Here is a 22,943-nt window from a genome sequence, read left to right on the forward strand (position 1 = left end):
GGAGATTAATATTTACATGCAGACAGCATTTAGAGTCTGGTCTCAGAAAGGATAAGGTACATGGCTCCTGGGGACCACACCTAACAGAAACCCTCTCCAGAACAGAGCAGTGTGCTGTGTCACTGCCATCCTCAGCCCACAGTGGCTGCACACCACAAATGCACACCACCAGCCAAAAGTATACAACTTAAGTAATCACCTGCTTACCATGATGAGCCAATTCATTTAACTCTTGCCTGGGTCCATAGCAGATCATTAGCTAGGTGTCCTGTTTTATAAGCTGCTGAAAAACTTGGTCACTGCTGCTGGAAGTCTCAGGTTCAAATTCTGACCCTTCCATTGACTGTCTCCTAACACAGGACAGGACCTGGCCTGTTTTATCAACTATAATATGAGGATAATGAAAATTCCTGCCTCAACAGGTTACTAAGGAGATTAAAAGTAAACATTATGTGAGACTCATTTAAAGTACTTCTACCTAGGTGTGGTGGTGTGTGCTTGTAGTCCCATGTACTCAGGAAGCTAGGGCAGGAGTCACTTGAATCCAGGAATTGGAGGATGGCCTGGGTTGCACAGCAAGGACCCATCTCAAGAAAGCAGCAATAACAACAAAGTACACATGTATGTAAATGGAAAAAAGATATCTATTCCAGGAATGGGGAGAGGAGGGATGAAAGAGAATGGTGGAGGGGGTGAATTCAAGTACGATATATTGTAATAATTTTTGTAAATGCCACAATGTACCTCCACCCAGCACATTAAAAAAAAAAAAAAAAAAAAACCAACAACAACAAAACAGTTGTGGATATAGCAAAGTTCAAGAAGGGCCAACATGAATCAATGAGGATGCAGAGGCAGCATCTCACGGCTCTTCATCAGAAAAACACAATTCTGGGCACATTCCACCAATGGCTCTGTGGAAGTGTGGCATCACTGGAATGGCTGATTTACTTTAAAAACCTGCTGTGGTGTGGAGTAGATGGAGCCTAGAGGAACGCACCACTCATCCAACCAGGAAAGCCGATGGAGTATATACACGTTCTATAAGAGCAGAAAGCTGTGTACGCATCTCTCACTGCCCCACCTCACCCAGGACGTAAATAGAGCTCATTAGGTGTCTGAAGAACACATGAAGAGTTGAACGTAAGGATCTTGCCTAATGCTAGAAATGGCTACAGGCTTTAGAGTCAATAGCCACAGACAAGGAGATGCCTGAGTCAGACCAGTTACCACCAGGACTCTCGTAATCACTACAATGGAAACATTTCCCCAATCCCGGGAGTTATTTCTAAAGTTATTTGTGAGAGGATTTGGCTACGTTATGATTGCCAATGTATGAAGAGCATTCAATAGAAGACTTAAAACAAAAGAGCATTCAATAATATTCCCATTTTCACAGACGTATTTGTGGGTACTTTCTATGAATGTTCTCTGTGATGATCAATTCTATTCACAATTAGATTTTCCATAAAAATACTTACATAAAATTGCTCTAAAATCACAGGAAAACAAGCATTGTGACACAAAAGATTATTTAATTAGGCTTTAATTTTTCAATAAGTAAAAAATAATCTACCCAGATACCTTAAAATTTCTCAGAAAAAAATAAAAGAATAAGAAATAAATGAATTCTTTAGGCTAAAAACAAAACAACACAGCAAAAAAAATTTTTTTTAAGATGTAAAATCTAAATGCAAATTTTCTGGGAATTTATGGCAAATTAACAATTTTCTATTAGTGTATTGCTGGTACTATTTTGTAAGTAGACACTGACATACATAACCTGAAAAAACATTGAGAAAGGAGCCCATAAGTGAGCACCAGGTCAGGAAAGGCAGTGCCTTTGCTTTACCTTGCACCATGAGCATGGGCTCCTTGCCGCCTCCGTGTGCCAGCATCTCCCTGCGGTAGCGCTCCCCGGCTGCCCTGGGGAAGAGGACACTCATTAAGCGCCTTGAGCATCTCACAAGCCTCACGCTCATGCCACCCTCAGAAAACCTGCCACCAGGCAACAAGCGGATTATTTTATGTTTGTCATAAAAGGCCAACTGCATTTCTGGCTGTTTTGTTAGCAAGCAGCCTCTCTTTGTAGAAGGGCTTATTCTGTTCATATCTTATGCATTAAGTAAAAGATGCTATCTTATTCTGTCTAATTTTTATTTTTATTTACTTATTTTGGTAAGCAGTTTAAAGTTTATTGACCTCCCAGTATTTTTTTTTTAAAAGTTAAATTTAAGGTCACATCTCTAAACTTGATGTACTATATACAGATCACGCAGAATGAATATGAAGAGATACAATATTAGTTCATGCGCAAAAAGATTTACTACAATACAGAATCATCTTCATAAATACATATAAAATTCTTATGAAGACAGAGGGGACTGTCCAGGCTATCTAAAATACTTTCCAAAGTAATTTAAGGCACAAAATGTACACTATTGTGAATATACACATTCTAGACTTTGTGCCTCTGATAAAGCCCTTCAAAGATTTGGCTTCGGCTTATAAAACTAAATGTACTGAATAAGTACTTTATTTTTAAAAGTAAATCCAAAAGTATTTAAATGCTTCCAGTTTGGATAATTCGATTAAGAACCTATACAAGTTTATTTCCAGAAGCTAATGCATCACTAGTCTCTACTAAGGAAAATGGGTTCTAAAAGTAAACATGGTTTTTAGCATTTCAAATTTCGCTATTTATGTAAAAGCCTAGAGAGACCAAAATATTCAATAGCTTCAAGATAGCTAGATCTTTGATGTAATCAACTTTACCAATGTTTGTCCAGGCCATGTAATTTTTAGGACTATTTTAAAGGGAGGTTTGAAATCATTTTCAGAAAAAAACTCAAGATGGCACAGAACAGAGAGAGAAGAAAAACACTGTAAAGTACGAGTGCGGGACAAGGCACTGAGAGCAGAGGGGGACAGACAGCAGAGGCCAAGCAGCTCAGGGGACAAAAGCCTGCTCTGGCGTGTGCTGCCAGCAAGGGCGAGAAGGGAGCACTGCTTTTTCCTGTCTTCTCACATCTGTTGTCAGTGGTTGCATTCATGTGACCCTGACTCCTATGAAGAACAGTGTCTATACTGACATGTGAAGGCAGGTTTTAGAGAATTTTATAGGCAGAATTCCCCCACATTAATGGTACCTAAAAATAAGCTATTTTTTAAATTTTATGGAAGATGTATCTCTTTTAATGAAACTGACAATACACTCTGATGAGATGAGTTAAAATAATTTTGGGGGAGGACGTGGGGGACCTTGTGCTTGAGGCAATCACTTCACTATGACACTACACTCCTGGCCCTAAGTTAAATAAATTTTAGTATTCTTTCCATTTCACTGGCTCTGGAGCATCCTTACAATAAGGTAATTTTGTGAACGTAGTCTCTAACTGGACTCTTTCACAGCATCACAGCATTGGAAACATGTTGGCCCTGAAAAGCAACTGTGGTTGGGTCTTTTGTAAGCACTAAGGAAAAGCCCTGTCTCACCCTTGGCCTGGGAGATGGCTCTCCTTTCCCTAAATGAAAGCCCTCCTCGAGCCTCCTCCCCAGGAGAGGCTCTTGGTCAGAAGTGAGATCAAAAAGGACACTTCAGCTGGGCATGGTGGTTACAAGTAACCCTAGTGCTTGAGAGGCTAAGGCAGACAGGAAGTGAGTTCAAGGGGCTACACAGCAAAATCCTGTCTCAAAAAAAAAAAAAAAAAAAAAAAAGAAAAGGCCTCTTTGACAGAATTAAGAATTTCCTAGCCTAGTAAGCACTTTTACTAACTTACTTTTATATATCAGTAAATGTATGGCAACTGCATATCTAGGCAGGAATGCACATATAACCAGGATATATTTGGAAATACATGTTTTCAATAGTATGTGGTTTTCTGATAAAGTACAGCTCCTTCAAACAAGATGATATTTTGCCCATTTTATAGAACTCTCTAGTAAAGTGTTGCAATCCCTGAAATTGATTTCTTATAGTCCAGTTTGGCTGCAGATCCTTTGCAAATAATAAAATCTGAAAAGCAGACCAAGTGTCTGCAGTCTGCAAAGGGCAGAAGACAAAATAATATGTGGGCACCAAGCTGTAAAACATTAAAAAGGTCTATGACTTCAGATTCAAGTTCCAAAGATCTTGGAACTTAACTGCTGAGGAAACGCAAATCTGCTCAACTGCAGTGCAGGAGAGGCTGAGGGTGTGGAGGAGGCCAGCAAGGACCAGGAGCTGAGGTAGGACACCCACAGGATCACCCCAGTCCAGTCTGTTAACTGTGGATCCAGAAGAAACCACTGCCTTCTCTGAGCCTCCTACCACGCTACTGTGAGCAATATATGTAAACTCCAGGGCACTCTAGACACCAAGAGGCAGGTAAAGCAGTGAAGATAACAGCTGTGTCCCAGAACTGTTGAGAGGTACTGTGTTCACTGGGTGGTGAAGATTAAGTGCTTTAAACAACTATGACACGAGATCATAATTACTGGTCTGCTTTCAAAGGAAGTGCCTTCTAAGGAATCATGAGGCCAAATCCTAGCTTGCTCGGGGTTCCTATTGTCACAGGGAGTCCTACAAGGAGTCAGGAAGTCAGCACAAGATCCCCGGCCTCAGGCAGTCCCCGCTGCAGACCACAGTGCTACGGAGTAAGGTGGCAGTTTAAGGCAGTGGTCTTGAGGCAGGAGGGGCTTGCTAGAGGGAAGGAACTGGAAGACACTGATCACAAAGACCCCACTTCTCGCCGGGGTGGGGGGTGGGGTCGGCTAGTCTATGAACTCCCCACCCTTAATACCTGTTAAAAGGATCCTGTAGGAAACATTCCTTCCAAACCATGGATGCTACGGCCCTGGACATCAGGTACGAGTAGTATTTGGCACCATAGCCCACGAGGTGGCTGAACCGCAGCTGCCAGGCCTGCCAGAATAGAAATAGCGGAGAAATGATTCATTCTCTGTATCTGGGGATGTCATGCGTGAGAACACAATGGAGGCTTGTAAGGAAACCCGCAAATGTTTGAATTTACATTGCACCCACAGAGTCACGCCATTCATGATTCAAAGATTTTCACATGTTGTACACCAGTACGGGCTCAACTATTTCTCCCTCAGATTCTGACATTGAATCCCTAAGCCAGTACCTCAGAATCTGGCTGTATTTGGAAGTAGGCCCTTTGAGGTAACAAAGGTGAAATGAGGCTGATGTCTTCACAAAAAGGAAGCTGAGAAACCAGAGGAAAAGCCATGAAGGCACAAAGAAGGTGCCAACTGCACAAGTGAGAGGCCTTAGAGCAACAACCCTGCCGACACCTTCACCCCGAATATTCAGCTTCCAGAGCTGCGGCACACACTTCTGCTGCTAAACCATCCAGCACAGTGTGTTTTGTTACGGCAACCCAAGTAGACTCACACAAACAAAAATGTATTGTATGTGTCATGTAAATAAAATCTTCAGACATATGTGGTATGTATGCACATATATAGAATACATATACACACTCTACATACAAGGTTAATCTTCTTAGCTGAATGAGTTTAATTATTTTTACCAATCTAATACATTTCAATTCATATGACGAGCGAGAAAAAAGACAATGCCATGAGTTTACTTAACCATTTACTTAGTTCAAAAAAATTTACTCTAAGTCTGGAGGGGTGGCTAAGGCAACAGAGTGCTTGCTTTCCAAGCACAAACCCTGAGTTCAAACCCGTCTCAACCAAAAAAGAAGAAAAAAAAGGTTTACTCTGTTGTGACTATTTGCTACATGTCCTATTTTCATATGGGCTGTTTTTTCTAAAGCTAAAAGGTTTCTAGATTTTTTTTATTGTAAAAGCCAAAAGGTACAGAGTAGAAGGAAAATGGGAAAGAGTTGAAAAACTAATACTATATGAAGAGAGAAGCTGGGAATACTTTTGGTTTTTTTAAAGAAAAGACAAATGCTAAGAACAAAGATAACCAGTAGCCACTGTGGCCTCTGTGCAGAAGAGTGAAGACATGCCCAGGTCCCCGTCTTCTGTAAGCTCACCCAGCTTACTTTCTAACCACAACATGGAAGGAAGAAGTGGCCCATCTGTCACATCTGTTCCGGCCAGCATGGACGCTTGGAATTCCAGAAGAGCACCGTTCTTCATGAGCACAAGGAAGGAGTTATACAAAAGGCAATGTGGTTCTTCACAGGAGAATCCTTGTCCACTGAAAATGTCCTTTCCTATGAATACCACTCCTTCTCTCAACCAGAGCAGATCTCTGGTCCACATTTTGTCAGATCAGCAGGAGGAAGCCACGCAGGTATAGACACCAAAGCTTGCCACAGGCAGCCTGTGCTGTGTAACCCTGGCCAATGGAAGCTGGGTTATGAATGCTTTTAGTTTCTACTTCTCTGAAATAAGTCAGACATGCAGTCAACCACTTTCTCCTCACATAAGCTTTATCCTTATTAAAGAAGGAAGCTTTTTTGAATGATAATCATTCCCTAACAAATATAACTCCCTAGAAAATAAAGTATAGGTTTTTTTATAAACTGATAAGCATATTCTAGTTAATATATCAAGAAACAAAGACATACGATAAGCACGTCCCTTCATCAAAGGGGGTGGCAAGCCTCAGGACACTCTGAGCCCCATACCCACCACATGCTGACTTCAAAGACAAGGTCATGTGCTAATTACACTGTGATTGTATCAAGGGCTCTAAGACAATTCCTGCCTGGACTTGTCACAGAGAGGAATGCAGAAGCATGGAGCCGCTGTGGTTGAGACAGACAATAATCCTCACGTCTACTCTTTGAAAACATACAATTAGAAGTAAGGTGGGCACCAGAAGAGTCACGTCCCGTGGTCTCCCTGGGGGTATGCCATGTGGGCCTGAGCACCCAGTGATGGGGACACAGTCTGTTGGCAGTGGGAGTCTGAAATCTGGGCTGCCATCCAAACTGAGTGCATCTGTACAGCTGTGGTTTTGGGCAGGTGCATGCACCTGTGTGGGCATCGTGTTAAGTCTCTGTCATCATAACCAGGCCTGCATCCAATCTAACAAGCCACTATTCACTCTCTGCACAGGTATAGTCTCCACAGAACCAGGAAAACATGAACAATAAACATGGGGTAAGGATCACAGAAGCTCACGGGAGGCCGTGCCCTTGCTGAGAGGAGCTGAGCACCAGAAATGCAGCCTCCTGCCTCCTGCCAACAAGGGCCCTTGCAGCAGGTAGGCAGACATAGACTTTTTGCCTTGTTTGGATGCAGTGGTATTTAGAAGAAAGTAACTGGCTTGGGAAATGGCCAAATTTCAAATAGCAAACTTTGATTCACTACATTTTTAGGCAAAGGATGGGGGTCTTTGGAATTCATTTACAACATGTACACAGTTCTGTATACTCCTATTTTAAAGGGGGGGTCTTGCAGGTCCTTATGTTCTACTGAGAACACGTGGACACTTGTGTTTGTTGTCATGCACAGTGACTTGGAAGTGATGCTATCTTTGGTAACAATACAGACTGCTGTGATACTGGCTCCACCGCCATGGGTGATGTATTTCTCTCAGAGTAGAGGCCTCAGTACTAGTAGTGTGTGGTCAACAGGCTTCATTTTTGGTGAAACTGTCTTCTTGGTCATCTGCCAGAACTTTTTTTTTTTTTTTGCAGAGTAAAGCAGAATTTAATTGTGTTTGGATTTGACCTGAATACAGTTTTATATTGAAAGAAGGCCTACTTCAATAGTGAATCTACTTTTTTTTTTTTTTTTGGTTGGACTGGGGTTTGAACCTCAGGGCTTTGCATTTGCAAAGCAGGTGCTCTACCACTTGACCCGTATCTCCAGTCCAGTGAACCCACTTTGAGCTAAGAAATGTCTAGGTTCCTTAGATGTATCAACTCAAAAGTAAGCGGCCACATGAATAGAGTAATTAAAAACAAGACCTTTCAGAACTGCAGGAAAAGACATCAGGATCTGTGCGGTAGCATTACCTGAACCAGAACCTCTCTATCTAGACACAGGTGCTCTCGCTTGTCCTGCTCGTTAATTATAGGTTTCAGTTCAGTACTACACCCTTCCCTTACCTCAAGAAATTATAGCTGCCTGATACCCTTCATCAGAGGTTTCTAAGTTTATGGCTGACTAAAACCTACAATTTCACTGTTGTTTGAACACAATTGCTGAATTCCTGCTAATTCAACCTAATATTAAGTTTTGTTTCCATTTCATCCACTTATCTGGAAAAATAAAAGCATTTCACATTAAGCTCTGGAATTATACATTATCTTCCTTTTAAGATGGAAGTTTTCTTCCTCCTAAAAAATATCTGTCAGATAGGCAAAAGTTCCCACCCATTCTTTAATGTTTAATGAGCAGGTCTTGTTTTAAGAAACAAAGAATGCACAAACACCTTTGCAGTGTACCCTACGTAATCGCTACAGGGTAGACACTGGACTCCTCACACACACCATCCCGAGGAACAGTTATTTAAACTTGTCTTGGGTTGGATAATCTTAGCAATCCCACCTGAAAAACAAAACAGGCAGCTGGGAAAGCAGCAGATCACTGACACTGCTCCCCAGCTTCCCTTTCAAACCTGGAGAGGAAACTTTGCGCAGAGTAATCACTCACTAGCCTCATGCTTAGTACTGATGATGGAGCAAATCATTTCTCTTTAGTCATACTAGTAAAAAGAGGGCACATCATTTAATTTCCCATACATATATATATCCTATGTGCATGTGTGTGGGTGCATTTACTTAAAATATATTTTAAAACAATCGCACCACTGGAGCATTACAAACTGAACAAGAACAGAAATGGTACCTGTTGCTTCTGTGGTGTGTGCCACTCTGAACTAAAATTTCAAGTCATGGGCCACTTGCTGTGTCCAGGTCTAGACTCGGGCACATACCTGTTGTAGCATAACAGGAATTTGTGCTCAGCCAGCCAGCTGGCTGGCGGGCTGAATGCTATGGGATTCATGCTCGCTGCTATGAAAGTCTGAATTTCTGACTGAGATGCGAGTCCTGAAATCATATTCCTATCACAGAAAAGAGGATGTCATAGGGCATCCTCTCTTGAGACTCCTTACCCCCTAACTCTGGGGCTCTACTCTCCCACTTTATTCTTTTATATCTCAATAACCTCTCCTACTTTATACTTACAAAAAAAGGATACGATGGAGCTAAAAACAATTTGGAGCTGGGCTATTGATAGCATTTTAAAAATTGTTCTTTCACCTCATTATCTGATAGATACATGACATTCTGAGACTAATTTTGCCACCAGTTTCCCAGGTGTGGATTGTGTACAGATCTGAGCAGTGCTCCTTGGAGTGTGATTCAGTCTCCTTCAAGATTAAAGACCTTACATCAGCAATGAGCTAGCAGCTCTGTACAAGCACATGGAGGCCTGTTGTAACCAGAAGAACTAACGGGCAGAAGACAGGAAGAAGCAAGCCAGTATTTGTAGGCAGACCGTTCTGCTTCTTCATGTTCTCTATGTACAACACTGCTGGTGTGTGAAGTATTTCTTATGATACCCCCAAATGGCTGACATACAGAGTGCCTTAACTCTTTGATTCCAATGGAGAGTAGGAGGCAGCCCCCATTCGCACCCTCCGCCATGCTTGTAACTCACTCTCTCTCTCTCTCTCAATGTTTGTATGTTTCAGGAACTAATGTAGACTAGGATTTCTTTTTTTGGGGGGAGTGGGGTGGTACTGGGGTTTCAATTCAGGGCCTCATGCTTGCTAGGCAGGTCTCTACCACTTGAGCCACTCCACCAGCCCTACACTGGTATTTCTAATTGATAAAAACTATCAAAACCCATGAAACAATAGCACCAAACACACCGTAATTCTCAGTGCAGAGTATGAAGTGACATTTAATTGAACAATTATTATACAGCTCCTCTCTCAGGTGGCCCCATAACCTGTCCTCCTGGTCAGGCCTTTGTGAAATTCCCTCTTTTAAGTGCAGACAGAAACTGTCCCCGCCTTCCAGACAAGAGGAAATGGCAATGGCACTGGGCATCAATCTGTTATCATGCTACACTAATGTCTCTCTTACTAACAGACTCACTCTAGAACCTTCCTTGGTAGCTGGAGGAAACCCACTGTCAGAGGTGGGGTAATTGGTACGGGGCTCCTCTAGGGCCCGAGGGCCATGTATAGTCAGCCAGCAAGAAGCCTCCCCTTGGTCCTACAAGCCAAAGGAAATGACATCTGTCAGCAACCTGAGTGAAGCAGTCAAGACCCCTGACAAGATCACAGCCTGGCTAATAGCCAGTGGGTCCCCAAGCACAGGAAGCAGCTAAGTTGTGCAGTACCACCCAAGAAAACTAAGATGCACGTTGGCTTATGTCACTCTGCTGTGGTAATTCATTACACAGAAACAGAAAGTTACTATCATTATTATTTTGAATAAGCACGGGACTCATAAATAGTATGGGAAATAACCCCCTGAAAATATGGAAGGGATACCTGTATTTATTAAAGATATATTTTATGTTATAATGAAAACCTTTTAAAGATGGAGTTACTTTGATATATTTTTAGTTTGTTGATAAATATTAAAATGTTTATTAAAAATAAAAATAATTAAAAGCTTATATTTTTACAAGCAAACTAGAAAACAGTAATTTATCCAAGGCTACTAGCAGAGACTGCTAAATATGTCCTTCCTTCCTCCCTCTTCCCACACCCACTCCTACTAATAAGTTTGAGCAAGGCACCTGCAATTCAAAAGAATAACTAAAAGCAAAAAGTGATAGGAAGCTTGCCTGCCTAGCAAGCACAAGGCCCTGGGCTCAAGTCCCAGCAACCTCTCCCCACAAATATATTTATGAAAGGAAAACTGGGAAAGGGTGTTTGTCCTTTGTAGATAGTGGGATTTCATGAGCTCCCATGATCAGCCCGAGGTTTACATGTGCAGGAAGAATGCAGTACTCAAGCAGGTTCTTCTTTAACAGCCACGTGACTGCACCTGGAATTTGGAACCTGGTGACTGCATATTTACTCGCCTCTTTCCTTTCAACCTTCACCTGAAAATGTTAAATGCCATTCACACTTCCTTGGCTGGATAATTGCTGCTCCCCACACTTACTTCTAACCCTCCAGCTCATCTGAGACAAGTGCTCTTTAGACACGGGCAGGGAGGACCTGCATCTTCCATGGACTGTGCTTCTGGAATACCAAGCCAAGGTAATAAAGATGATAACAGCTGCCTCCCCACCCCACAGTCCGGTGGAGGCCTTCCAGAAGTTTCCTAACTGTTCACTCTCAGCTGCAGTCAGGGGTATGGTTGTCTGACATCTGCAGGTCGTGTCACCACCTGTATTTCAGTACTGCACAGCTGACATAAACAAAACCACAACTGATCCACTGAAATTACTCAGGTCACCTGCTTTCTATCAACATGTCATCAATCCTCCCTGACTATCTCATCTGAAGAATTTCCAAAATTCCCCATGGAATGGTTTTAACCATTTTTTCCTAAGAAAGAAAGAAAGAAACAGATACAGTTGTGGCTGAAACCACTTGGGCAATGCCAAGCAGTACATGTGACTGAACTTTTTTTTTTTAAGTGTAAGATAAAAAGAATTAACACACATAAATACAGAAAGACTAGGGTATTATTATAACTACTCATATAAAAATACTATGAACTAGCAATAAGCTACAATGTTAACCTTTTGTTATCTATTGGGCTTTCTTTTAACATCTCCTAAGTTTGAAGGTTCAAGGTATAATGTTAGAAAGGGTCAGCAGGTAAGAGATGGCTTAAGGCTGAAATGACCTGGCAGCCTTACATTTCCTTCTAGATCTACAGGTTAGTAAGTAAAGTCTTATCCCACAGAACACTAACCAGAACTCCCTTGGAGGTAGCTGATTTCACCTTCTACAGAAATCCTGTCTCCTTCTTCATGGGAATGAACCAAGGCCATCAAGTATGATCCCCTGCCCCACAGCTTTTTCTTGCTCTAAGACATTATGTCGACACTGACTTTTAATTGAGATAAAAGTCATATACTACATACTTCATTCTTTCAAAGTTCAATACAGTCATTCTTAGCATATTCACAAGATCACACAGCTACCACCACTGTCTGGCTCAAAACCATTTTAATCACACCAAAAACAAACCTCATATACACTGGCACTCAGTCAAAACTAAAAAAAGAAAAGGAAAAAACAAAAGAAACTGCTGCCTAATCCAAGGTGAGGAATACTAACTTAGATCCATATCTCCCTCTAAGAATTTTTAGTTTGGGATCTCTAGTGGACCAGATGGTTCTTTAAAGGACAATTCTCTCCCTGTTGACAATGGTCAATTGACTATAAATAAACAGGCCCACTGCTGGTATTTTGGTTGTGTTCCAGTGACCTATGTAACTACCCAGGTGTGATCACTGTAACTATGTTGGAAGTGCTGAAAGTGGGAAGGGTGAGCCCTCCAACTTGGCTCTTTTCCAAAATTGTTTTGGTTATTCAGGGTTTTTTAGATTTCTATGTGAAATTTTATGATAAAACTGTCAATTCCCGCAAAAAAAAAACCATATATATATAAAAATATAAAATAAAAATAATAAATAAGAAAGCCGAGATCTTCATGGGAGAGTGTGCTGAATTAATTGTAGCCAATTTAGCAGGTACTTCTGTGTAACATACCTAAGTCTTCTAATCCATGAGCACGAGTCATCTTTCCACACTCATGTAGGTCTTATTTAATTTCTTTCAAAGATATTTATAGTGTTCAAATTTTGACTTCTTTTCTTACATTTATTCATAAGTATTTTGTTCTTTATGATGCTAGTCAAAATAGAACTGCTTTCTTAATTTAATTTTTGAATTGTCTACTGGTAGAGAAGAGAAAAAATAACTGATTTTTAAAAAATTTATCTTGTATCTTACAGCCTTACTAAACCTTTTTATTAGCTCTAATACTATTTTTGTGGAGTCCTTTGGATTTTCTACATACAAGACCATACCATCTGCAACAGAGATAATTTGTCTTTGTTTCTTTTTCTTTTTCTTCTTTTTTTTTTTGCAATACTGGGGCTTGAACTCAGGGCCCACACCTTGAGACATCCATCAGTCCAACTTTTTCTAATGGGTATTTTCGAGATAGGGTCTCCAGAACAATTTGCCCAGTCTGGCTTTGAACTGCAATCTAACTGATCTCTGCCTCCTGAGTAGTTAGGATTACAGACATGAACCACTGGTGTCTGGCTGTGTCTTCGTTTCTAATATGAATGGCGTTTCTTTCTCTTGCCTAGTAACCTCTAGTTGTTCTTTTCTCTTTTTTCTAGTTGTTGCGATAGCAGACAACATTGTCCTAGTCTTTTGCCACCTTCATGATGTCAGCTATAGGTTCAGGTGCTCTTCATATGGTAGAGATTAGCCCTAACTGGAATCCTAGCTCATTACTGTATATCAGTCCTCCAGTGCTGATAATTTTAGCTCAAATCTTCTCCTATGGTCCCCTTTCATACATGCCTACCAGCAGTGCCCAAATGGCTCATCTCCTGCCTAACTGTCAGACCTTTAAGGCAGTGTGTGTGGTTGTGTGTGTGTAGTAACCAAAAAACTCCCATTCATTAAGCAGGACAAAATGCTACAGAAAAGTAAGAAAAGAGCGGGGTGTGGCTCACACCTATAATCTTAGCTACTTAGGAGGCAGAGATCAGGAGGATCGAGGTTCCAAGCCAGCCTGGGGAAATAGTTTGTGAGACCCTATCTTGAAAAAACCCATCACAAAAAAGGGGCTGGTGGAGTGGCTCAAGGTGTAGGCCCTAAACACAACAAGGGGATTAGACTTTGATCACATGATGAGGCGAGAGCACACAAGGGAGGTATAAGGATAGGCAAGAAACCCCAAAAAAACAAGATAGCATTTGATGTCCTCAATGCAAAGGAACTAATGCAGAGACTTTAAAGTGACAGAGGCCAATAGGAGAAGGGGACCAGGAACTAGAGAAAAGGTTAGTTTGAGAAGAATTAATTTAGAAGGTAACACACATGTACAGGAAAGCAACACGAGTAAACTCCCTGTATAGCTATCCTTATCTCAACTAGCAAAAACCCTTGGTCCTTCCTATTATTGCTTATACTCTCACTTCAACAAAATTAGAGATAAGGGCAAGATAGTTTTTGCCTGGTAGCGAGGGGGTTGGAGGGGAGAAGGAGGGAGCAGGGGAAAGGAGGGAGAAATAACCCAAACATTGTATGCACATATGAATAAAATAAATAAATAAATAAATAAAGGTGTAGGCCCTGAGTTCAAATCCCAGTACCATAAAAAAAGAAAGAAGAGAAAAGAACAACAAGCTACTGAAATAAAAATATAATTGTCAAAACCAAACCAAAGTAGTGGGAAGACTAGGAGGGTAGAATCATGGCAGACTCCCAGCATAGAACAGAAAACTAAAGTGTGAGAACAGAAACAGCATGGAGGAACTTCTGCTCTCAGAGCCGACAGGTCTGGTTCTTTACATCAGCCCTCATGAATCAAACAACTAAAATGTTGCATAAAATGTAATTTAAAAAAATCTGTAAATAAGACAAGAATAAGATATTATCAAAATGATGTAGTAGACCACTTTTGTAATAAAAATGCTGTTTTTAAGTATATGGAAAACTCCCTATATTTCATATTTGTTTTATCCTATCATTTGAGTAGATCCTTTTCTTCCTGCCTCTGTCTTGTCGTCTCCAGACCCCCTCCACACTAAAGCCATAATGTTTTTGTCCATGGTTACACCTGCCATATCAGTAGTCTCCTCCTTACCAGTCTCAAACCTCCATGGGCTCCGCATTCCCTCTAGGGCTGGGAATGAGCCCCTCAGCAGATAACAGACTCTCCACTATTTGATCCTGGTCTTATTTTCGGCCTCCATGGTACAGCCCCACTTACCATACCAAGCTCCCTACTGGCAGGAAACCCCAGACTAACAAATTCTCTAATCACCTTCATCATACCTCAGTTGTTCCTTATTCCCTCCTCCCAACCATGGTTCAAATGAGTATAAAAATCTGGATGACTCCACCCAGATGAATGTCTGACTCCATGAGGTAAAATTAAACACTTCCCTAACAGAGTTCTCCCTGTTCTAGATAGTTCTCTCAGATCATTTCCACACTATCTTATATACATTTATACTCACCTGCCCAGAAAGAAGTCTGCCACACATCAGGTGAAACAGGAGTGCTGGGAGTAAAGAGAACTTATGGTTTTATTGCTCCAAATTATTTAATTCTAAAATTCCCTATAGGAAAAGCATTTTATGACTGACCCAGCTGAGAAGCAAAATCATAGGGCAAGATAGGTTAACACAGAGTCTTCAAACTGAAGGTCATTATCTATGAGTAAAAATAAACACGGGAGGTTGAGACCAGCCAGCACTAAAGAAACACAGAAACAGGAGAAAGCAGCAAGGACCCTGTCCACAGCTGGGTCACTTGCTCTGGTTTCAGCTTTTTACTCACATGCATGCACATACACATTTAAACACAGACACACATATTTATAAAATAGATCATAATGTAAAGTGTGTTTCTTACTGTGGGTTTGGTCAAAATGCTTAAAGCTACTGGACATGGAAAGGCCTCTGCAACCCTGCACGAGCAGTACTTAAAATACCTGTGTTTTTCTAACATTGTGATATGACACAGACTCTCAGTGGTGAACGAGTCTCTACTGATCCCGCTTCTGTACTTCCTGTCTTTACACTATACATGAAACCTGGCTATCATCTAAGCAGAGCCAAAGAATGTGCAGGTCAGAGATTACATGGAAAAATCAGTTATTAGCTGACCATTCTGAGATGTACCATCCTAGAAAGCAAAAGTATGCTTCAGAAGTAACCACAGCTGGGTGCCAGTGACTCACACCTAATTCTAGCTGAGGATTAGCCTCCTTTAGAGGCTGAGATTGAGAGAATCATGGTTTGAGGCTAACCTGGGCAAATAGTTCACAAGATCCCATTTCCAAAAGAACCAGAACAAAACGGACTGGAGGTGTGACTCAAGCAGTAGAACGCCTGCTTTGCAAGAATCCTGAGTTCAAATGCCAGTCCCACCAAAAGAAAAAGAGGGGTGGTGTGGGGAGAAGTAATTATAATGGCCAAATTCAGAAAATAAAAGTAACCCAAATCACCAAGTTTAGTTGCCTGGATTTGGCAATGCTCTGTGGTTTGGCAGAAAGAGCATGGGAACTACTCTTGCAACTTAGGGACATCAGCTATTTCAAATAAGTGATTAGGAAACAGCTATTCCAGTTGTGGTTTCTAAAGAGCTTCGATTCCTAGCACAAGGCTAGGAGAGGCTACTTTGAGAGGATGGCATCAAGTGACTGCATTAGTCCTCCCCAGGGACACAAAGCAGCTTGCAGCGAAGCACTTGTTTCCAAGCAGTGAGCACCCCAGCATTTGGCAACCCCCCACTCGATTCACTGCTGTGTCTTGAAACCTGGGCTGTGGCACCACAGGATTCTAGTCTTTTAGTGTGCTTCTTTATTCACCTTAATTTTAATTTGATACAGGACTGCTTAAAGTTTGTAGAGGATAAAAAGCCTTTCCGAGGGAAAGCGAGTTAGAAGGACTGGTTATAGAATAAATGTAAGTTATTACATGATTTACAGACAACCACTGCTTCCATTTAAAGGATTTAGCAGTGTGAAAGGGTTGTTTAGACTGGACTTTAGCTTAAGTGGAAAAAAGTTATTGCTGCAATCATACAAATCATTTCAAATACTGTTTGATTTTGGCTTTTAAGTGTCTGAGTTTTTAAAAAATGTTCTGAGAAAGTTTGGTTCACTTTTCACTCTTCATAAATCAGCAAGTATTTCAAAGCTTCCCTGAGACACAGAAAAACACACACATAAGAAAGAATGATTGCATCACTGCTAAGTCAGGGATTGAAGACAATATTGTTAAAGAGTGCAACTAGCTGGGTGCTTTCTTTTATAATTATTAAACATACACGTTGCCAGAGACACCAGGATAAGCCACTCCAATGGGTTAACAGTCAGAAATGGTCCTGGAAGGCCATCTGCCACAAGGCAACTAGCTGTGCATTATTATGAGGACCTCTGGTGGTCTGGCAAGTGGGTGTCTTTGTGAAGCAGGACCACCCTCAAAACCCACTGGCGGAAGTATGCTTTCCCTGCTCTGACCCATTCTACAATAACTGATGAAATTCTTTTCCCACACATCATTTTTATCATTTAAATTCCTCTCTCAAGTCTACATCATTTATCATGCTACCAATAACTATACTCAACATCTGTGTACTGCTTACCATGGGCCAGGCACTGGGCTCACTACTTTTGAGGTACCATAGGTCTATAGGTTGGCCCCTCCATCTTACCATGTAACTCAGGTGCACAGGATCTCCTAGATCATGAGGTTCTAAGGCTCCTCCTCTACATTACTCCTGAGTTACCCTGTGTATCTAATTTAGCTCCCCCAACTCAGCAGAGCCACCTCTGTGCAGGCTGGGACTCTACTTTGTTCAATCTGTTTTCACACAGAATTTTCTCAGTCTTGCCTCTAGAATTTGAACATGCCACTCTTTACCTGACCTTCTCTTTTTTTCACAAATACACATACTAGCCCTCTTTCAATCACAGGTCAAACCAGAAGCATTCCATTAAAAATATGGACACAACAAGGACAATAACACCTCCATTATTACTTATCCTTCTCTTGAAAGTTCAAGCTAATGAACCAGTCAAAGACAAATGGAAATGTATAAATACTGGCAGGAAAAATATTATTTGTAAAAGTTTTGAGAGATATAGATCTAGAACATCTGAAACCATCTGGTGAAGTGGCTCAAGTGGTACAGCGTCTGCCTAGCAAGTGTGAGGCCCTGAGTTCAAACCTCAGTTCAATGGGAAACTAATATACTCTGACCTCTGAGTTCATTAACCTGCTCTCCTTTGTGGTGCTATCCTTGGCCCTAACCCAGCCTTTCTTGTTACCATGGTGACAATCTAGACTTTGCCATCCCTGTAAGGAAAACCTTCCAGAGAGCCACCTCAACACTCCTCTTCTGGAACATCAACTCCTATCTTTCCAGCTGAGTCTTCAGTACCTTATCTCAAGTGCCTTGGGTCCTTAAATGCCCTGGGACCTCGGCTCCCTGGGTGCATGTCCTTTTCACAGGAGGGGACCTGTGACCTTTGATGTCCACCCACTCTCAAGGTCATGCCCTCTTGCATCACTCTGCTACTCACAAAGTCACAGCCCAGGTTAAAGCAACACCTCAACGTTGCTAGGAAAAGCACCCAATATCCCCACAGTCTCACAGCCCTCCAGCAGACCCTTCTGCTGTCTACAGTCACACCTCACTACTGGGTATCTCTCCCTGCTCCTCCAGCACCTTCACTACCACCCTACCTGCCCTCTCACAGAGTATGGACTTCCACCACTCCGTCTACCCACTGCCTACATCTCTGCTCCCATATTCCAGGGGTGATCAGCTGGTGATGGTCTTCTCACCTACTTCAGTGTTTTTCCCCCCTCTCTCCTGCATCACCAGCAGATCCTAACAGACCTTTCCCATCAGCTTGTACATGTTGTTATTCCTCTCAATAAAAATGAAAATGAGAGGCTGGGGGTGTAGCTCATTGGTAAAGTGCTTGCCTAGCATGCACAAGGACCTGGGTCTGGTCCCTAACACTCGAAAAAGAAAATAAAATGAAACCAATCAATTAAACAACAAAACTAAAATACCTTTATCCCGTACCCCTCCAGCTTTGATCCTCTTGCAGGAAAACACCAAGGCTGCCTCTACTGCCTCCATTTTCTCAGCCCACTTGGCCTGGGTTCCAAACACTACACTGAGACTGCTCCTATCCAGGTTGGTCATGGCTCCCTCCTGCCAAACCCACTGGCTAACTGTCCTGTACAGCTCTCTTGACCTGAAGGTATCAGTGGTACAACAGACAACTATTTCCATGAAACCCCTGCTGTGGAGTTTCCAGGCCACACCTTCTCTCACAGCTTCCTTTGACCTTCCTCTGACCTCACTACTCCTCCTCCTCCTTTGTTGGTTCCTCCTCATTTTCCAGCCCACTCCCTGTGGGTAGACCTTAGGCTCCTCATTTAGTCCCATCAGTGACACTGCTGGGACTGTTGGCAGCCAGTTCTTTGGCTTTTATGTAGTCTGATATGGTAACACCAGCCTGCCCAACCCACCCCTGTGATCTCTGCTCTCACATATTCAGCCCCAACCCTACCAGCCATCTCTTTCTTCCTCAAACTTACTATTTCCCAAGCTGACCTCCTGATCTCTGCAGGGACCTGTATGTCCCAGTCTTCTCCATCTGAATGGCAATGCTATCCTAAGTTGTCCAGTTCAAAACCCGTGTAGCAACTCTCAAGTCCTTTTTCTCTTACACCTCACGTGCCACCCAAAACCCTTCAATGGCCCCCCCATCTCATGTAGATTACAAACAATATTCTCACATAAAGAGAGGCCTATAAACGTCTGATGACGGCCCGTGTCATTAGTCATGAAAGAAACGCAAATTAAAGCCATATGGAGAGTGCTCCATTCCCTAGAGTGACTGAAACTGAAAGGACTGGGAACTGGCAAGCAGTGGACCCCCAGGAAGGTGATTCACAGTAACTACTTTGAAAACTGTCTTGTCGAGCTGCACTAGATTAACCAAAAGTGTACAACGTTTCTTTTAATAGAAATGGATGCTTCCATCTACCAAAAGACATACATAAGAATACTCGTAGGAACTTCATTCATAATAACCCCAAACTCGCAGTATTTCAAATGTCCAACAATACTAGAAGAAATGAAATGTGGTACACCAGAAATGGAGTGTTGTAAAGCACTGAAAAAGAACAGATTATTGAAGTGTGTCAGAAATGGCCCGATCCCACAGAAGACAGACATGTACTGAATGGTACCGCATACTTCAAGTTCAAACAGGAAAGAAACCAGTTGTACCATTTGAAGAAAGTGCATCGACAGGGAGGGGTGCACAGCCTCTGGGATACTGGAAACGTGTCTCTTGATCTGGAAGGTAGCCACACAGCTCTAAAATTCTCAGGGTGTATATTAGGATCTGTGCAGTTTATTTTAAGTCATGCCTCACTAAAAAGGTAAAAAAAAAACCCTTCCATCAATATTTATTGGGCACCACCTACAATGACAAGTAAGTGTGCAGGGCTCTGGAAAGACAATGAACAAATCAGAAAGGGGTCTTGTTCTTCTGTGACTCTCACTTCCTCTGGAAAAGTGCTATGAGATGGTATGACAGAAAAGGCCTGGTCAGGTCTGGAGACATGACATTTCAAACAGAGGCAATGTGAGCAGGAAAGGAGAGAACTCTCCAAGCAGAGGGGACAGCATTGGTGTGTATAGCTGGAAGAAGCCTCCTGAACAGACCATGCAGGAACGGGATGGGCAGGGGCTTTGGCCTTTAGTTTAAAAGCAGTGAGAGCCACAGTAGGGCTACAAGGGGAGAGGCATCATAACCAAATCTATTCAAAGACTTGCTCACTAGGGGAAGACTGACTGTCCAATTTGGAGAAAGGCAGGAAGTGCAGCAAGAGAGGGACTGAGAGCTGCAGACTCCATGCCTTTGCACCTTTAAATCAGTGCCAGCAAACAGCAACCCAGGCTGCTTGCAGGCAAAGGACTGTAGGCTTTAATGCTGTGAACCCTCCCACCTTGTGAATTCTCAATCATGTGCATATATCACTCATTCAAGGTGCAAGCAGGAGTCAGAATTAATGCACTCAACTGGAACCCTCCTGAGAGTGCTAGTGCTGCTCCGGGAGGCCCTGGCTGATGACACAGGCGTTATACAGAGCCCCTTTGGCCACTCGTTACCCCATGAGTAACAGTAGGTCCTGTGTCCCACTAACATTCCTGTGAATGAGAAAATCATCTCCCTCAGCATCTCACCAGAGAAAAGGCTTCTGGAGTGCAAACAGCCTGAACCTAAAATGTACGCACATCATCTAAAACACAAAGGCTCGCCAGGAGAAGAGAGAGCTTTTCACAATCTGGATTTTTACTTGTTTTATCCAGCCCATGTCAACTGTAGGCCCCCCAAAAGTGCAACACTACTCAAGAAAACCAAGACAGAAATGAATATTGGTGACTTGGCTCACGAGACCATATTGTAAAAACAACCCAGGCAGTCATGCAATTTCCTCATGTTTTAAATCAACTGAAATCAAGAGTTGCAGCTGTCCCACAAACTGAAACCCATATACATTTTTAGAAAATGAGTCAATCATGAGATTAAAGTTTCAATTTATAACACTTCTGTGTTTTAGTTACAAAGTCATAAATAAATCTAGCATGACAGAGAAAGTAAATATCTTCTCAATTGTTTATGCAGCCAGAGAGGAAAGGAATTTAGCATGCCATTAACCACTCAGGTGTTTCTAGATATGCACCAGATGGTCTTTGTACTCAAGATAAGAAAAACAAAAATAAATATTGTTCTCTTTAATCTAACATTTGCTTAGCAACATCAAATACTGTAAGGTAGCTGAGCCCAGGCAGCATGTCCCTTATGGAAGAGATTTTCCATTCTCAGGAGAGCTGTGGCACAAGAGGAGGAAGCAGAACTTTCCCAGGGAAAAAAATTACAGGACAAATACACATTTTTACCAAATAATTGAAGGTGAATTCTTCCAGGGCTTTTGTCCATTGTGTAATGGATGATATATTTTTCTACACATTAAACAAGGAGACCTCATGCTCTTTGAGCCAACAGTATGAGGTAAGAACAGCAAAGGTCAAAAGTAGACTACAGATATCTACAGAAAGACCCTGTGTGATTGGAGTTTCTCTTACTAGCCTCACTCAAAAAACAAGCAAACGAGCAAAAAAAAACCCAAACAAACAAAAAACAAAAACTGGGAAAAATTCATTTTAATCTAGAAGGTAGAAATCATTTAACAAATAAGTATTCCTTATCTTCATGCTTCATCAATAATTCTAAAACTAAAGTTTTAGAATAAAATCATTAATACTTGGTGCTACATAAGGTCAGTAAGCAGTGATGCTATTTCATATTAAGAATTGAGCAAAATTGTGAAATCAGGGAGCTGGGGATGTAGCTCAGTGGTAGAGTACTTGCTGAGCACTCGTGAGGCCCTGAGTTGGGATCATCAGTACCATTAAACAAATAAATAAATTTGTGAAATTGCCTGTGAAAAGCTTTGTATATTTAGAATTGAAAAGAAAAAATAATTTTAATATGCTTGAATGTACAAATGTCAGCTATCTTCATGTATTTCTCTCAAAATATATGCACATATTTATATATGTGTATTCATATATCTATATCTATCTATTTTTTTTTAAACAAAGAAGCTCTTCAGAACTGACCATCAAGTGAACAAGAAAAAAAAAAAAAAACTTGTAGCCAGGCGTAGTCCCATGCCTGTAGTCCCAGCACTCAGAAGGCTGAGGCAGGAGGATTGTCAGCTCAATGTCAGTCTCAGCTACAAAGTGAGAGCCTGTTTCAAAATTAAACAAACAAGCTCTGGTAATATACATCGTGTATATAACAATGCTATTTTCTCATGGTGTATGCTGTTGTTTTTTCCAGACTATCAAAAAACACAGCTGCACTCAGTACTCTCAGCCTCTCTCTGCACTCTTCCATCATACGGACACCCTCTCTCTACCCCACCTTTGATCTGGGATCACATACTAACTAAACGACTGGCTTTTCCACTGGCTGCACTCCACTGGTAAATGAGTGGTTGCTTTCTCTTGCACATAGGGTCGCGGCCTTAGCAATGTCAGTTTAGGAATCAGCTCCAATTTCAACATGAGAAGGCCTCAAATTACACAGAAGTTGTATGGCAAGAGTGCAATTTATTAGTGCACACATTCAAAAACCAATGTTCTATAAACAATGTTTCAAGTTACCAGATAGCCAGAGTAGCCCTAAGATAACAGAAAGCAGAAGATAATACTGTTGTGATTGTAG

The 22,943-nt window shown here is 41.7% G+C and overlaps 1 protein-coding gene and 1 long non-coding RNA gene across 6 annotated transcripts in view; one reads left to right on the top strand and one right to left on the bottom strand.

The window, feature by feature from the left end:
* The window catches only part of Mipep (mitochondrial intermediate peptidase), a 125,998-nt gene that overhangs the window by 25,037 nt on the left and 78,018 nt on the right, over nt 1-22,943 (bottom strand). For 4 of the 5 annotated variants that reach the window (XM_074043742.1, XM_074043741.1, XM_074043743.1 and 1 more), the window contains 2 exons: nt 4,782-4,903; nt 1,853-1,926 (listed from right to left, as the gene is read on the bottom strand). In XM_074043742.1, the coding sequence (XP_073899843.1) occupies nt 1,853-1,926; nt 4,782-4,903 (196 nt within the window). Of the gene's footprint in view, nt 1-1,852; nt 1,927-4,781; nt 4,904-22,943 lie in introns of those variants that run through there. The other variant, XR_012436291.1, reaches the window with a different exon arrangement.
* Nucleotides 4,058-15,293, top strand: LOC141411500 (uncharacterized). Its single transcript, XR_012436294.1, has 3 exons — nt 4,058-4,227; nt 7,045-7,192; nt 9,250-15,293. It is a non-coding gene; the product is annotated as an uncharacterized lncRNA (long non-coding RNA).

The sequence above is a fragment of the Castor canadensis genome, chromosome 10, assembly GCF_047511655.1.
Source record: "Castor canadensis chromosome 10, mCasCan1.hap1v2, whole genome shotgun sequence".
Taxonomy (NCBI): Eukaryota; Metazoa; Chordata; class Mammalia; order Rodentia; family Castoridae; genus Castor; species Castor canadensis.